The sequence below is a fragment of the Crotalus tigris genome, unplaced genomic scaffold, assembly GCF_016545835.1.
Source record: "Crotalus tigris isolate CLP2741 ecotype Arizona unplaced genomic scaffold, ASM1654583v1 scf7180000017622.5263843, whole genome shotgun sequence".
Classification (NCBI taxonomy): Eukaryota; Metazoa; Chordata; class Lepidosauria; order Squamata; family Viperidae; genus Crotalus; species Crotalus tigris.
The window spans coordinates 2,860,003-2,878,207 of NW_024096517.1; the positions used below are offsets into that span (position 1 = coordinate 2,860,003).

The following is an 18,205-nucleotide window of genomic DNA, read 5'->3' on the forward strand; positions in this document are numbered from 1 at the left end:
ATACCGATCCAAATTCCAATAGACTATTCTGCAATAAAAAATGAATCTTCTGAACAGAGTAATCATTTATACCTTCATTTTTTAAAAAAAATGTAAAAAAAAATATCACCGGTTTGTATTAAAACTGCATATGCTCAATTTTATGAGCAAATTTCCAAATTGTGACAGTTATTCGCAATAGAAATATAATATATTTCACTATAGTGGGAAAGACTAAGACCAGACACCAACTCAATCTACTCTCCAGATGTTGTCCAGCTGGGCAGTTGCCATCTGGATTTTTAAAATGCACCTGAACTGTCCTACATAATATGGGACAAACAGCTCTCCTATAACCGAACAGCAGAAACCTCCAATAATTTTTATTAATATTTTTCACCAACTTAAAAAATAGTCTTGATCAACTGGCTGGGTTAGCACTTCGTGTGTTTGTATGTGTCTATGTGTATGTATACATGCACACACACACACACACACACACACACACACTCATTATCCATATGCCTACGCAAATTGCAGATGGCAAGTTCCATCTTTAAAAATAAATTTCTACTACAAGGACATGCTGTTCCTTTCACATAAAAACCTCCCAAACTTGTTTATTTAACCCAAAGCTTTAATTTTACACTTTGGGGAGACCCGGGAAATCAACTGCACTGCAATGTGAATGAGGCAAATGCCCTTTCAAGTATTGTTCTTAATTAACACAAACTCACTTCTACATTTCAATTAAAGGAGGATGCAATGTTCAGGGTTGTTAGTTTTTTTTAACCTTGGGGTGAGGTTTAAGGTTTAAACTTTTACAAGAGGTACTTGGCAAAATGGACCAATTGGGGAAGAATTGAGCATTTTCTGTTTGAAGGGTCATAAGAGTGTATCTCAGACCAAAGACCAGTTTTCAAATCAACCCAGGCCAGGGATGATGCTTTTCTAGCATTTTATGCAAATAGGATACCCATGCAGAATTAGACCATGATCTACTCAGCTAAACAATATCTCAAATGTAACCCACCAGTTTTTGAGATCTTTTTTCCCCCGGAATTCTACCAGGTGATAGCAGTGTTCCAATATCTCAGGGGCTGCCACAAAGAAGAGGGAGTCAAGCTATTTTTCAAAGCACCTGAAGGCAGGACAAGAAGCAACGGATGGAAACTAATCAAGGAGAGAAGCAACCTAGAACTAAGGAGAAACTTCCTGACAGTTAGAACAATTAACCAGTGGAACAACCTGCCTCCAGAAGCGGTGAATGCTCCAACACTGAAAGTCTTTAAGAAGAGACTGGACAGCCATTTGTCCGAAATGGTGTAGGGTTTCTTGCCTGAGCAGGGGGTTGGACTAGATGACCTCCAAGGCCCCTTCCAACTTTACTACTATTATTATTATTCCAAGAAAGGCAAAGCTACATAGTACCAATGTTTAAGATAAGACTTCCACACTAAAAGCATCTTGAATGATGGGATGAATCAGACCACCCAAAATAAGGCTGAGTTCATCATACATCATGCTAAGCCATTGTCTGCATGAACCTGATTCATTAAAATAGTCACAGAGGCTGGGTTCACACATCACCATAAGCTTTCATTTAGGAGACGGAGTTCAGACGATGCAGCCAAGTTCTATGTGTGGCATCACTGGAGTGAGTGATCTGAAATGATTGTCAAGCTGAAGGAATTATACCAATGTAAAAGGGGGGGTGGAATGCCACCAAAACCTGGTATTTTGCCACCAAAATTCCACAGCATGATCCTGCTAGGACTGTAGACCAGGGATTCCCTGCAGGAAACCAAGTTCAACCTAGGAACATGAGTTCTGACGTACATACCCCTGTCCAAAATGCTTACAAACAGACTTATTGGGAAAACGCCTTTTCTCCATTGTGAGTTGCCTGAATTCATCCTGAGAACAGGAAATGAAAAACCAAAAGCACGTCCTTCCAGCAACATTTGTTTATTGCTGTCCAAAAGCTGGTTTTCACCAACATTGGACCGTTCTGATCTACAATCCCCAACTACAAGCTAAGCCAGAAAAACCCCTGCTATTCCGAAGAATCTTACACTGGAGTAACATGGCCTGGTGCTATCTCATTACTTCTCTGAGCTACAGCAGAGAGTCTCCATTAAAAGGGCCTGATTGGCATTTCACCAATATCTCATACAAATTTCAACTCCTTTTGGAAACAAGTAAAAGCTAAAAAGAAAAAAGAAAAAGAACCATTGCTACGTATGTAGGCAAAGTTACTCTGGTCGTGTGCTACACCCTGTGGCTTTGTGAACTCATCTGGAGCCACGTTGTGTTGCTCCAGAATTCCAGGTTTCTTCTGTTGCCAACTTCAACCTCCGATATCTGACACTGTAATTAAGAAAAAAAAAATCAGATCTGATCATCAGTGCTAGTGATATGTCTTGGAACTCAAAGGAAGAACTGCTTGATGTTCAGAAAAATAAAAGAGCAGATATTGAATGGAATGGGGGGGGCTATCCCTAGCACTGATGATGTTACCTAGTTTGGCTAATGAAACATCTGCAAGAAAACCACCAAGCTCAGAGAGTACCAAGGACCCCACAATCTTCCTCCTCCTCCTCCTCCTCCTCCTCCTCCTCCTCCTCCTCCTCCTCCTATCCACAAACCCCACGCCCTTCTAGCACTGATGATGTTACTTAGTTGGGTCATGAAACATCTGCAAGAAAATAACCAAGCTCAGAGAGTACCAAGGACCCCACAGTCTTTCTCTTCCTCCTCTTCCTCCTCCTCCTTCTCCTCCTCCTCCTCTTCCCCCTCCCCCCTCCTCCTCCTCCTATCCACAAACCCCACTCCCTTCTGGCACTGATGATGTTACTTAGTTGGGTAATGAAACATCTGCAAGAAAACAACCAAGTTCAGAGAGTATCAAGGACCCCTCATTTCAACCCTGAACTACCAATATTCTCCTTCATTAAAACCAGATCTTTCCCAAAATGCATGTTCTCAGAAATCTGGGCAAAACCCAAATAAAGTTGCCAGTGAAGAAACCAGAGCTTCTTCAAGGCTACCCTTTTTAGAACAAAACCTGGTGAATTGGGAGAATCAGATGCACTTGCTTTATGTAACATTCTGGCCTTGATATTTAGCTGTTCTTCAGCATCGAATGGTTCAGAATTTGGAGAGCTCCCTTTTAGAACAAAAACTAGACCTCGCCTGTATTATAAAGAGGTTTTTAGAGTATACAATTCTATATCTTAGCTGGGGAGGGGGGGAAGGAAGGTAGAAGAAAGCCTGCTTTACAGAACAAGAAATAAGCTTTACTAACACCTATTCTGCGGGGACTTTTTTTATTTTTTTACTTCAAAGTTCTTAACTGCTACAATAAAAAGGAGCCTTGAGATTTAAAAGACCAGTTGCCTAACAACTCCAGTCTTAGCCTTTCTCTGGCTAAAAAGACAGAGAGATGTTCTATTAGGTACTTTTCTCTTTCTCGCTTCCCTTAAAGATACCCACTCACTACCAAGATACAAAGAAGAATCTCACGGTAAGTGGCATATAAAGCTCACGAGATTTCATAACTTGCCCCAAGCAGCATTTTGCCTATGGATCCTAGTAATAAGAGAAAAGCCACATGTCCACCAGAAGTGTTAGGAAAAAAAACCTCCCTGTAACTCAAAACTATAAGTCTCTTAGTGGTTAAGGTGCCAAGCCAATTACCGGAACTCTAAGTACTGGTCCCTCCTTAGGCTTGAAAATTACCTTTGAGCCAATTGCCAGACAACTATGAGTTCTAGTCCCACCTTAGGCATGAAAGCTGGCTGGGTGATTTTGGGCCAATCACCAGGAGACTGTGAGTTCTAGTCCCACCTTAGGCATGAAAACTGGCTGGGTGACTTGGCCAGTCACACTCAGCCCAACCCACCTCACAGGGTTGTGCTGTGAGCAAAATAGGAGGAGGAAGGTATATTATATAGGCTCACTGCTTTGTGTTACTTACAGAGTAATTAGAGTGGGATAGAAATCTAACAATTAATAAATAATAAATCCAAAATAGACAAAGCCCAAGAAAACACACCAGGGGGGAAACAAACAGGGTGAAACCAAGCAGTCCTCCCTCCTGTGTGTTATCTTTAGCAGTTTCCACTCAAACGTTCAAAATTCTTTGCTAAAAAGTACTAGCAATTAGCTGAATCCTTTCCGTGCAATGAGGGTTGGCAATGACTTGCTTTCTAAGTAGGTAGGTAACTGCTTGTTAATTATTATCCTCATTTTTGTCATCGTTGTCGTCCTCATTATAAAGAGTGCTGATGTTGAGGAAAAGACAGCTCTCTACAATGAATGCCCGGCTCACAAATAAGAGGACGAAAACATCTGTGCAAATCTGCCTCTCTTTAAGAAACGCCAGTTGTACAAAGTGCCTTTTAGTTACTCTGACCGCTTCCAAATTTAGCCCACCGTTCACGCCACACGTAATTCTGTAAAGTGCTTAAATGTTATTGTTGGCCTTGCTCTAAAGGCCAACCCAAGCTGCCATTTTCTCAACTTCTTGAACCGTTATAGGTTTTTTTTAAATCGTTAATTATTTGCATCATATAACTCAGAGGCAGATGTAAGACACAGGCTAGACATGTCCCCCAAAAAACACATGGTGTTTGCTCAAAGTAGAGTGGACCATGCACCCTACACAAAAATGGTATTCTTTTTTTTCTCTACCCATTCTTACTTTAACCGATGAGAATTTGCTTTTGACATTTCTTTCAAAAGAGAATTTTAGCGCCATTCACACGGATGCAAAATAGTGCCCCTTGCACTTACTGCTCATATTCATAAAATACCTTTCTTCATTTATTTTTCTGAAGTCACACAAAGCATCAACTATTACCGCATTCATACAGCCTGGGTTTGCACAATAGTCCAAGAGACCCAAAACAAATCAAAGTTCAAACTAACCAAGTTTTGCAAATGCAAATACTGGGCCTTCAATTGATTTTGCCAAGCTTGTTCTGCAAACACAGACATTCTGTTATAAAAGGGCAAAGGGATGTGATATATACCCTGTCTTACACTATACTATCACCTCTCCAGCACTTAGGAGTTTCTTCAGCTTCCTACACTTGGATTAAATGCCAAAGAGGAGAAGAACAGGAAAGAGCTTCCTATGGGACTTTTCCAGTCCTGGAAAGTGTAGGCAGCCAAGGAACATTCAGTCTCATCGGAAGACACAACAGAAAATAGTGCTCTTAACAGCCACACATCCTTCACCATGTCCAGTAAGAAAGCAAACTCAAAAACACCACCAAAAGAAATTTGAAAGAAATTCTCAAGCATCCTGAGAACATTCATCACCAATTCCTGGGATAAACTTAGGAGTAAAAATAGATTGCACCATTGGTCCAGAGACCCTGCCTCAAAGCCTTGACTTTATAAGCATAATTTTGTTTCAGCTCCATTACTTAAAGAACCCCGTGAAACTCAAAAGGTTGGTCATCTTCCATCTCATCGCAGTTGTCAAATAATAACCCAAGTACTGTACAAGACTATAAGAGCAGCTACCTTTGGAATACCTGGGTGATTATTCACAGGTCGATGCCATTCAATTGCAGTGGAGAAATGTGATTATACATCCCGTATCAACACTGGCACTGACATGGAGGTTTAATTCTCTGGAACGGTGTCATATTACATCTGCTGCATGCCCTTAATTGCATTTTATATATATATGCATATTCTCCCTCACTGTAACTGCTACAGTCTGTTGAGTTCACTATTTGCGCCAAGTACTTCTGCAGCAATTCAGAAGTTGCCTTGGTGCTGACTTGGTGTGGGTAATCTTAAAGAGACCAAGTACTGGGTTTGGCATGTGAAATTCTTGGGTGTGATATGATGCAATCCGAAAAGGGAAAACACACAGGAAAATGCAGCCAGAGAAGGCTAAGGAAGAGAAAAGGCAAGGTCTATTGGAAGACATTTGGTTGATTGGTTGGTTGGTTGGTTGGTTGGTTGGTTATATGGATGGATGGATGGATGGATGGATGGATGGATGGATGGATGGATGGATGGATGGATAGATGGACAGATACCAACAAAGCAGACATAGTCCCCATATTTCTCACAGAACACAAAGGGAATGGAGACAGAAAAGGGTTGCATAGTATTCCTCTTGACCAACTTTCCATCTTAATTTCTGCTGTCTGGGAAAATTAACCTATTGCCTATCTTCCCCCGCCCCTTAAGTAAGAAACCACCATCATCATTACAATACTGCAGATGGAGAGACTGAGGTCCACAGACCAACTGATCTACAAACATCTATTAAGTCCTTTGCAGAAATAAACGTCAGACTTGTACAAGCAACCGTTATATTTTTTTCAGATTTCCAAACTGTGGCATGAAGCCAGGCTAAAAATAAGTCCCATCAACCATCTTTTTCTCCCTGGTATTTACTTCAAACCAAGGAAGAGATGCCCAGGACTGCCTCTATTTAAACTGTTACGCCAAAAACCAAAACATACTACAGTTACTGTTCGCTGGGCAGGGGATGATAGTTGTAATTGATCGGCTCATTCAGTCATCAGTGATCATTATTCCACCATGGCAGCTTTCTGATAACCAGCTTGGTGTAGTATTTAAGGCACTAGGCTACAAACCAGGAGACTGTGAGTTCTAGACGCACCTTAGGAACAAAACCAGGTGGGTGACTTTGGACCAGTCCCTTTCTCTCAGCCCAAGGAAGGAGACAATGGCAAAGACTGTGATGTTTCCCTGTGTCATATATATGTGTGTATGTAGGTATATGCATAATGGGGGGGGGGGTTTAGAACTGAATGCAATGTAATTTTATTTTAATGTATGCTGATTACTGTACATTTAAATGACAATATTCTATTCTATTCCATTCCATTTCATATTTTCTATTCTACTCTACACTACTCTACACTACTCTACTCTACTCTACTCTACTCTACTCTACTCTATTCTATTCCCAAGAAAACTGCAGGGATTTATCCAAGTAGTCACCAGGAATCAAAAACTGACTCAAAGAAACACTCGCTAAAAGAAATAAAAATTGTGAATCCTCTGCACCAGTTCAACATTCTGGTTCCCACATCATATTAATCCAATACCAGGTTGCCAGTCTCAGCTTCAAACAAAGTAACAGATTATGTTTGTCTAACACACATATCTTAGTTAAAGTTTATTTAAAACATAGTTCTGCATCACACATATCTTGAGTTACTAAAAGAGTTACTAAAAGGATCCCTTTTCCACATTCACTCAATACACAGGAGGATAAATTAGTGAATGGAAGTGTGCAAAACTCTACCAAAAACTAAATAATCAGGATAAAGCTAAGCTGTCATAGCAAGTTGTGCAAGTATAGCTTCCAAATCTCCTGTGTGGATGCAGCCATAGTTAGTATTTGCTTTTGCAAAGAAATAAGCTTGGAATCCATGTATTTAGCCAGGAACCCAAAATGAAATAAAAACAAGAAGCAGTATGGAACAACTCATCAATATTTCACCAACTTCTTAGCTTTGTTATTCTATGTAAAGTAAGAAATACGACAATGCCATTATAAAAAAACTACTTGATATTTACTTAATGCCAAGTAATTCAAAGAGAAGCAAATCCGTGTTAATCAAAAATGTCCAACCGGATTGGGTACATACTATAGCTGAATGAGTATTTTCAACTCCCAGCAGTGAGAAAAAAGAGCTTGTCTTCTAACAAAAAGCTTTGATATATCATAGCATGTTTCTCCAACCATCTCAAATCCAAGGAGATGGGGTAAACTAGATATTTGTAAGGATGTTGGTGGGCCCAACAGTATTTCCACTTCAAAATTGAAAAGAATGAATGGATGAAGGAAGAGTATCCTTGGATTGGTGGCTTCATTTCAAGGAAATCTGCAGTGGTGTCAGTCAAATAATCCATCCTACATCTCCTTAAGCACATAGCAGCCAAATCTCCTTGTTAGAAGTTCAAAATCTCTACGGATCTTGCACCAGACCATGCAATTAATCCAGGAATTTCTATACTTTTTACTCTGATGAGTAGCTAATCCCAAAAGTTCAAAGAGAAAAGAACATCTCCCCGTCATTTGTTACCTCCCAGTTGAGGAACTGAGTACTCATCGGTATAGTCAATAAGGGATGCTTCAAATCTTGGCTCATCAAAAGACACAAGAGTCCCTGATCTTGAGGATGCTAGAAACTGAACATGGAACCTCCTGCACGCAAGATGACTGTCTCACCACTTGACTAGAGCTGTGTCCCTAAGCTTCCTCCATTTCAAAGCATCCCACCTCTCTCATGACAAGGCACAGAGAAAGCTTCATCTCATTTTGTAGTTAGATATAAGCACCGTCATCTATTGAGCAATCCTGTAATCCAGGTAGAAGACTACCATTGTCCCTGTGAAAGACGGCGAGAAGTCTGGGAAAGGAATAGAAGGAAGAAGAACCATCAAGAGGCCCTAGGCCAAGGGGTCTTCAAACTTGGCCCTTTTATGACTCGTGGACCAACTCCCAGAATTCCTCAGCCAGGCACGATGGCTGAGGAATTCTGGGAGTTGGTCCACAAGTCATAAAAGGGCCAAGTTTGAACACCCCTGCCCTAGGCCAATCCTTGGCATCTCATCTCACAAATTGCAACTCAACCCATTAGAGAGAAACCCCAAAAGAAGCATTTCAGATCATTTAAATCAGTGTTTATGCTGGTTGGGGAATTCTGGGAGTTTGAAATCCAAGTTGCCAAGCTTGAAAAAACTCTGCTTTAAAGAGGCTCCAGCTTAATGGACTCATGGTAAATGAGGGTTAGAAACTGCTTTTGCTCTTTCAAAGGTTTTGTATTTAACCCAAGCCTGGATTTAAGATACCTTGTTGGTGTCTCTTTAATTCTTGCTTGCCTAGCAGATTTAACAAACCCCAGATCTGAATAGAAAACATATTTACCTTCTATTTATTCACTGGATCCAGGCACCTGTTTCCAAAGACTTTGGGGACAAACCAAGTTCTTCCCTCATCACATTATACAATGAAACAGAAACAAACATGAGAACATTTGATTGAGAACTCTGATCTTTTAGACATTTGTCTTCCCCCCATGAATTCCCCAATTAAGCTTTGCAACGTAAATCTATCTCCTACCGAAGTCATCACATGTCACTAGGCTATGCTCACAACGTATGTAATTAGTTCAGGTATAGTGTACACTCAGCAGCTGCATTCGTGCAAGCTGCTGTGTGTTACCCTTGCTTGTTTTTTGAGGGTTAGTGTATTTTGCAAATGTAGCCAGTGTGGTTAGTTTAAGACTGAATCCTCAGCAAATACTCAGAAAGTAGTTGACCGTGTGGCCTGAATTTAACGTACCACAATCGTATCTACTGTCTGCTATTAAAACTAGCCTTGCCTAAAAAAGAAGCTCTTTTAATAAGAGCCGACATGCATTTATCTAATCATGTTCCAATCAGCCCTTCAGCCAGAATCCCCATTTCAGGACTTTTCTCTTGACCCAAAAGCATTAATGAGTATTCTATGCCTGTTGGCTATGGCTAATCTTCATTGGACCGTCCATTCTTGGAACACACACACACACACAATTCATTTAGAGACCAAAGTTACAACTGAAAAAAAGAGACTTATGACCATTTTTTCACGGTTATGAGCGTTGTAGCATCCCCATGGTCACATGATTAAAATTTGGATGCCTGGCCACTGGAGGCCACATAGGTCAAGGACTACCTATGCAAAGTTAACCTCATTTCTCACTCAGGCATCGTTTTGGCCTCATAAACGTTAACAGCCCAAATCTCAGAAAGAGCAGGAGTAATCCTATGGCAATTATCAAACTCTGGAAGCTAATACTGCCATCTCTGACCAAGTTATTAAGGGTCCTTCTCTGAATTTTGCGATCTTTAGAGTTAAGAGAAGAGCCTGCTACCCTTAAGACGCCCGAAACTTGAGCAGCAAGAATTGATCCTTTTTACAAAGATAGATGAGGTCATAATGAAGAGCTTGCTATGTTTGGTGAATAAACAACAGCACTTCAATCTTCTAGGTCGCTTTCCTTCACTAGTCTATACAGGTTCAACCTGCTACCATCAACACAACACTGACATGGAGTAAATGCTGATACGTTATTTAGTCTACAACTCTACTAAACCACATCAGATGGAGGAAAACCCCGAGAAAGCCACAATAATGCAAGGGATACAATGGTCCTCCACAAAACACACTCAAGTCAAATCAAATCCGTGCATTTGACTCTACAGGAAGTCCAGAATAAGTAGCAAAGATAAACAAGACCTGTTAACTCAGGTCAGGAGTCATTAAGCTTGTTTCCCAGAGCGGCCATTCAGGTGTACTAGAAAAGCGTTCAGAGACAGCCATACGCTCCAACGTTCTACGCTCAAGAATTTGCATGGATTCAGGAGGAACCCAGACATAAAAAGCCCGCATTGTTATCCTAGCTAACAGTCACTTTCAGATGTCTCTTCGATGGATCCATCACACCCAACTTGGCATTCTCCAAATATGCTGGACTACCATTCTCATCGTAAAGATAATGTGAACAGGAGTTCAGCTCATCTGGAGAAGGTTACCTTCGGGGAAGCTGGTCCAATTTTTAAAGTCACCCAAGATGGCAGCCAACATCAACTCAAAAAATGCTTTTTTTTTCCTATTTAGCCCCAAGCTGCCAGTTCCAACCAAAGCTCGTTCATGGTTGCCTTTGGGGAGGGGGATTTTTCACCAGGCAGGGAAAGCCCTCTTCGATCCAAGAGAAGAGCTCACCTCTGGGAGAGGCATCCCATTGATAATGAGATCCGGCTGCTGGGGTCCCTGGCCCGTGAAGGTGTGGTGGTAGTTGTGGTTAGAGCCAGCGTTCCGGTTGTTTTGATTCTCCACGTTGAGAAAGGTGCTTTCCGATCGGCGGCAACCCAGAGGCAGAGTCTGTTGGTGATAGTCAAAGTAGTTGAGGGAGGAGGTCAGGGAGGAGCAGCTGACAACGTTCATTTTGTCCGTCTCCTCTACATCCCGGGGCACCAAGCGGATGTCATTCTTGCTGATTTTTTTCTTCTTGGAGGATTTCTTTTGGTGCCCGTAGGAGTACTCTGCAATTCTGCAGGACACAAGAAAGCAAAGTGAGAACCTTACGTCATCCACACACGGCACGCTAGTCAAGAGGGCATCCCAGAGAGACCGATTTCCCATCCACATGCAGAGTGACTGACGGCTCAGCTCTTTTTTTTTTTTTTGACAGCGAAGGGTCTTGGGGTGTGTCTCTCATAAGCGTAAACAAGTTTGTGGATCCGACACACAAGGACAACCATTGAGGAATAAAAGAGAGGGAGAAAAATATTCCTCTTGTTTTCGGGGTTTTGGTTTGTTTGTTTTTTTTCTGCTGCTGAGAACGGTCGATATCTAGTTACCCGAGATATGGTTCAGCCTGCAGAAAATGGGGGGGAAAAAAATAATGATGTGAAAATCCATGAACTGAAAAAAGAGTATGCAAATGCATTTCCTTTGGTAATAAGGATCAGAAAAATTATTTAAATGGATTCGCAGAAATGGGGAAAGCAGGGAGGGAAATGGGCAGAGAGATTGTTCCGTGCCATTTCCCAGAGCAGTAAACCAGGTTATGTTCCTTCAGCCTGCCCAAAGGTGTTCTATCTAGATAATACACGCTTATAAACAGCCACTGGAGTCAATTACCTCGCACCGACTCGGTCCCCAGCAGCCAGGATTTCTGCAGGCCAATTATCTCATGAAGTCAATTTGCCAGATTAATACAATATTCAAAAAGATCCATCTGGTAGGTTTTGTTCCTCAGTGGTGGTTCTTCCTCATGATATCTCACAGCTTGAAACATCCCACCTGATACTACATCCCAAGTCGTTCCTGTTTTCTGTCCTGGCATCTCCCTCCAGTTGCGTGGACCACATGTTCCCCAGGATTCTCAGCAAGGCTCTGAAGGTCAGGAATTCTGGGAGATGCAGTCCACCCATCTGGCAGGATCAAACACCATTCCTGCAAGACCATTCAGCGGTGAGAGCAGTGTGTTTTGAAAGGAATGCATAACACACACGCACATTTCTTGACCTTTAACTGGTTAACCGAAATACGCCGTTATCTCTCACCCGGGAAAGAAAAATGAGAAAAGAGGAAAGAGCAGGAGGAGAAAAGTTATCAGTAAACAACAGCCAGAAAAATAATTAGAGACAAGAATGCAATCAGTTGTTATCTTGATGAGTTAGCCTAAAGTAACTGTGACTCAGTATTACCACTGGGGACTGTGTCTTGTTATCAGTGCCACACAGACGTAGATATTAAAGGAAGATGTGAAGGCACTGTGGCCAGGCTTTAAAAGTCAGAAATAGATCTCACTTGTACCAAAGGCTGGAAAATGTTCATTTCCCAAAGTCAAGCCTGCTGAGCTTAAAAAACAAAAAAAAAAAATGCCACCATTAAAGTTCATTCCCTATGCTAGCTTTGCAACAAAACTACAAGACAAATGACCTAAACTGAATGCATTCCAGAATATGGGGACTTTCACTCCCACAATCCCCCCCCAGTCAGCATTCCCATTGTGCAGAATTCTGGGAGTTCAAGTGCACACCCCGGGATGATGCCCCATTTCTGGAAGGCTAACTATGAGAATCTTCACCTGACAGATAAAGGCAAGGTGAGACTTTTGCTGAAGGGAAAAAGTCACGGAGAAAATCCAAAAAGATCTTTCTCTCGGTCTCCAAAGAATAAAAAAAAAAATCCACTTTCTTAAAAAATGGCACGTCCTATTGCAGGTTAATAGCTAGGCTGTGTCACTGCAGCATGCGATTCTTCGGAAGGGAATGCAAGAAAGAAAGAAGCTTTGTTTTGCCACCGATGCAGGACTGTGTGATTTCATAAGGAGCAACACAGAAAAAGAACAAATAAATGGAAAGTGCTTCCCATTTGTTTTATTTCAGGCTCTCTGGATTATCTGCTCAAACGATCACTGCAGCCTTGCAGGCTCAAACAGCTCTTGCTTAACCCCCAAGAAATAAAATTAATGACCATTTAGCAACAGGTAGAGATGGAGATTATCCAAATGCCTACATTGGATGCTTAGAGTTTGGATCCAGAAGGCTTATGCAAATTATCAGCACCTGAGAGGAAGCATCAACTAACCTGTCCATATATGTAACATCTCTGCCCCTGGTTTGGTAGACAAAGGACGGGGCCTCCCTACCACACATTAAGGGAGATTTACATTCCCCTAACCCTGATTTCAACGGCACAATGGACAAATAACAAGATATATTCTTCGTAGCATGCCTCTTGCCATATTTTAGAAAACCACAGGGTGCTTCTGGGGAGGAAAACCTCAGCACACTTTCACTAAGCGGCTAATATTTTAAATACATTTTCCCCCCAAAGGAAATCCTGCTGAACTGGATGAAGTTCACTTCTGGAAGGGCTCCTATAGACCTGCCCTGTTCAACATCTCGTGGGTTGAAAGGACTCTGAAATCTTGCCTACTCGGGCATTCATTTGTGCCTTATTTAAGTGTGTTTTTCTCTTCTACTGGCCAATTATTTAATTAAGGTGCACTTCATTAATCCCCAAGCCATCCTGCTAAACCAACTAGTTTACACCAAAGCGGAAATCTGTGAGGGCCGTTGACTCAACTGAAGTCTTGTTTTCCTTCAGCACCTATTCTTGCTTAATGGGCTGAGCTGGTAAAAAAAAATCAACATATTAGATCTTGTTTAAAAGCTGAACCCCTGGAAACACAGTGGACTTATTTGCAGAGGGTGGCCTACATACTTTCACGCCCTGAAACTGTATAGCTGGGAGATATAAACACTCTGTAAAACTCTAGTGAGAAACACAAGTCCCAAACTCTGTGAATATGAACAGTGTGAGTAAGTCACTAAAGAAACGCCAGGCTTCAAATGGCTGGAGGCATTCAGGGTTTTTCAAAAAAAAGCACGACAACACTCATTTCCATCCCCTTCTTTCTGAAATGGCCGAGAACTGAAGGAATGGAGAAGTTATGGCTATTTCATTCGTAACAGGATTAAACCATTTATAGGCAGTTGCAGCTGTTCCTTTATGGCACCCAATTGATATTCATGTGTGGTTAGCGTTTGTCTACTAACTTGTGCGACACAGAAAATAGCAAAAGACAGACAATGATCACACAGCCGTTACATATTCAAGGGGACGCAAATCCGTGTCTTAAGATTTCAAAAGCAGGCGTGGGGGGGGGGGCAAGGCTGCATGTAACCCTCCGTCTTGGACAAACACATCCCTGAATGCTGCCAACCATTATAATAAAAAAATAAATAAATCCAGGCTTCATTCAAATACTACTGGGAAGAAAAACAAAACAGGGAAAAGCAACTTAAAAAGCAACCCTGAATTTTTTTTTTTTTTTAGCAGAGAATGGATAAAGTTGGAACAGGGGAAGAGGGTTAAAGGAAAGCTAGCTTTGCTACCCTTTTCTCCTTGCAAAAACAGCAGCAGACAAGAAGCAAAATTTTCTGGATTTTTTTTTTCCTATCTCTCCCCCCAAGCAGACAATTCAAAGAGGCCTGCCTTTCCCTTCCCAACCCCCAAAAATATCTTTGTATCTTTCTAGCAAAACCTTGCGTTCTTTTATCTTCTCTTCCACCAGCTTTCACATTCCCTTTTTTTTCCCCAACCAACTCCTTCTTGAAGAAAACAAACTGGGTTCTTAAAAAAACAGCCACAGTGACCTCATCTGGCGGGGACAGGATAGCAGTGGGACTGCAGCCACTGTGAAAAAGCATCGCTAGAAGGGAGCTGACTCTCAAACTGATCCAGAGAGCTCTCATTTTTGAGCCTTCCCTCCTTCGAAAAAAAGAAAAGAAACAAAAGAAAGGCATCCAAACCAGGACACAAGAGATACATTACGTTGCCCGTTCAAGATTGCACTTCAAAAGCCTGTTGTACCACTATTATTACAATTCCCTATATTTACCCTCTTTCACTACCCTGATGCCATGGCCAGGGGACTTGTGTGTGTGTGTGTGTGTGTGTGTGTGTAGTTGTTTTTTGTTTTTTAAACAATCCTGGGTAGGCAAAGAATGTAAATTACCCTAATATATCCACTTGACCCCAACTGGAATCTGCAGTTGACCTTTCTATAGGGCCTTATCTGGAAAGCAAGTAAAGTCTTTGCTGGGTTAGAAAGAGACACAGTTATTTAGTGACACATTTAAAGGGTTGATGTTAAGCAGTCACACAAGGGCTAATATCAAAGATGTCGGTACTTTACCTGCAGTTGTAAGTCCTGATTTCTTTGTTATCCCGTTTACACTTGACTGCTACGAAGATCATGGTCACAAACAGGATGGCAGCAATTGAACCCAGAGCAATAATAAAAATCAGGGACAAATTTACAGATCCTATGGATTCTTGGGCATCCAGAGCCGGAGAAAGATATATCAAAATCAAGGCAGATGCTGAAAGCGATGTTTTCCCGTGATCGTGGGCCACGACAATCAGCTCGTACGTTGTCTTGGAATTTTCCCCGAATGCTCTGGTGGTCCTTATCTCACCATTGACCTGGTCAATCTCAAAAAAACCTCGATCCCCTTCAGCCATTTCATAGGAAAGTCTCCCATTCTCCCCTTCGTCGTAGTCATCTGCCTTGACCACGGTCACCAAGTAGCCAACCCCAGCATTCCTGGGGATATAGACTTCTGCAGTCCCATTGACTAAAGGAGGGGCTGTTATCACTGGAGTGTTGTCGTTGACGTCCAGGACAATCACTCGGATGGTGGCATTGCTTTGCAAGGAAGGGTTGCCTCCATCTTTGGCCAAGACCTTGAACTCAAAGGATTTGGTCTGCTCATGGTTGAAGGATCTCAAAGCATAGATGTCCCCCGAGTTGGGATTGATGGAGACATAGGTGAAAACAGGCATATCCCTTACTTGGGATGGGACAATCTGATAGGAGACACTGCCATTTAGACCAAGATCAGGATCCCTGGCAGAAACAGAAAGGAGGTAGGCCCCAGGGGTATTGTTCTCCTGCACAATGACTTGGTAATAAGGTTTGGAGAAGTGAGGGTGGTTATCATTCTCATCTGTGATCTTGACGGTAAAGGACTTGGTGGCCTGCAAAGATGGGATTCCATTGTCCTTCGCTTGGATGGTGAGATTGTACTGGTCCCTCTGCTCTCTGTCTAAACGTCCATCCACAAGGATGGTGGAGAAACTCTCATATTCCTGCAAGCGAAAGGGTACGTTGCCCAACAGTTTACACTGCACGCGGCCATTAGCCCCAGCATCCCTGTCAGAAACTCTCACCAAGGCAATGACGTAGCCTGGAGGTGCGTTCTCACTGACTTCTACCAGCTCGCTATTCACAGAGAGCAAGTTAATGAGAGGGGGGTTGTCATTGGCATCCTGTATAGTGACGGTCACTTTGCAGTGTGCTGGGATGGAGTTGGGACCCAGATCTTTAGCCTGTACATCCAGTTCATAGGCGTGACCTTCTTCATAGTCAATCGCACCAGTGACTGTGATCAGGCCTGTCTGAGAGTTGATCTGGAAGAGGTCCCTGGCCTTCTCAGAGACATAGCTGTGGATGGAATACAAGACTTGCCCATTGGTGCCCTCATCAGGGTCAGTGGCGTTGAGGCGGATCACTGGTGTGCCTGGAGGAACGTTCTCCAGCACACTAACGGTGTAAGACGGTTCTTCAAAGAGAGGGTTATTGTCATTGGAGTCAATGACTCTGATAGTTAACTCCACCGTTCCAAAGTTGGGCGGGTCACCACCATCCAAAGCTGTTATCATATAACTGTAATGAGATTGGGTCTCTCGGTCCAGGCTCTTCTCCACCACCAGCTCGGCAAAGCGAGAACCATCCCCTCGGGTTTTGGTTTCCAAGCCAAAGAGATCGTTGGGGGTGATCTCATAACTCTGCACCCCAAAGCTGCCCGAGTCCGGATCGTAAGCACTTTCAAGTGGTACCCTGGTCCCCGGGCTGGCTGTCTCGGAGATCTCCAGCGCAATTTGATCGGTGGGAAAACTGGGAGCGTTATCATTGAGGTCTTTGATCTCCAGCTTGATCACGCAGATCTCCATGGAGCTCGACATGACCTCTAAAGAGATCACACACTTGGGGCTTTGTCTGCAAAGTAAGTCCCGGTCAATCTTCTGCTTAGTCACTAGTAACCCCGATCCAGGGTTGATGTCCACCAGGTGCGGTGCCGAGTTGGACACCACTCGGAAAGCCGTGGGTTGGCGAGGATCCAGCACAAATCCCGCGTCTCGGGCATCTCTGGCAATGTTTGCAATCACAGTGCCAGCTCTTTGCTCTTCTTCCACCGAATACTTCAAGTTGATCAGAGCCCCTACACCAGTCCACCAGACAGCGAGCAGAAATTGGAGCAGGGGGCAGAGAATATCCATAGCTCTCACCCCTCCGTGCCACCCCCTCCTCCTCCTCCTCCTCCTCCTCCCTATCTCTCCGGGTGCCTGTTGATTTGGTGTCTGGGAAAGGAGGGGAAGTCGGAAGGCTTGACTGGATGGGGTTGTGGAAGAGACAGAAGGAGTGAATCAGAGGGGAAAGGAAGGAAAGAAAAGCAGCCTTTCTCTCTGGGCTCACTTTACAAGCTGGTCTCTTCACTGCGGTCTCTCCCAAGTGCAGCGGTCTCTCCCAAGTGCAGCGGAGCCTTATTCAGCAACCTCCCTAGCCCTAAGGAAGATAAACCGCTTCCCTTCCACTCACCAGATCGGGAGGAGTTACACAATTGGCAAATCTATTCCCAATTTTTCAAAAACACACACACACACAATCGTGAATCGGGGAGGAGGGACCTCAGCTGACTTACACCTGGCATGCGCAAATCTTAAAAAAAAAAAAAACCACTCCTTTACCCCTTTCTCTGTCTCCGCCGCCACTCCCCCTCCCCAATTTTGCACAGACCCTTAGTGAAGAAACTGGAGTAGCTGGGGAGGGGAGGAGGAGGAGGAGAAAGTAGAAGAAGAAAAGGGGGGGGGGAAGAGAAGGGAATCCAACCTCCGGCGGACCAAGGCAGCGAACGAATTCCGCGGAAAGAGAGGGAGGGAGGGAGGGGGGAACCACGGCAGTGGAAGATGGGAATGGAAGGGAATCCAGAGGGGGAAACTGAGGCTAAGAGGCACCCCAAGAGCCGGGGAGGAGGGAGAGGGAGTCACGCAGGAGAAGTCGCGGGGAGGCTGGGCGAGGGGGTGGGGGGAAGG

The 18,205-nt window shown here is 43.2% G+C and overlaps 1 protein-coding gene across 2 annotated transcripts in view; it reads right to left on the reverse strand.

The window, feature by feature from the left end:
* Positions 1-17,945, reverse strand: part of PCDH19 (protocadherin 19) — a 105,085-nt gene extending 87,140 nt beyond the window's left edge. For both annotated transcript variants that reach the window (XM_039330229.1, XM_039330220.1), the window contains exons 1-2: positions 15,246-17,945; positions 10,754-11,081 (exon numbers count right to left, since the gene is read on the reverse strand). In XM_039330229.1, coding sequence (XP_039186163.1) covers positions 10,754-11,081; positions 15,246-17,392 — 2,475 coding nt within the window. In that variant the 5' untranslated portion in view covers positions 17,393-17,945. The remainder of the gene's footprint in view (positions 1-10,753; positions 11,082-15,245) is intronic.
* Positions 17,946-18,205: the final 260 nt, after the last annotated feature.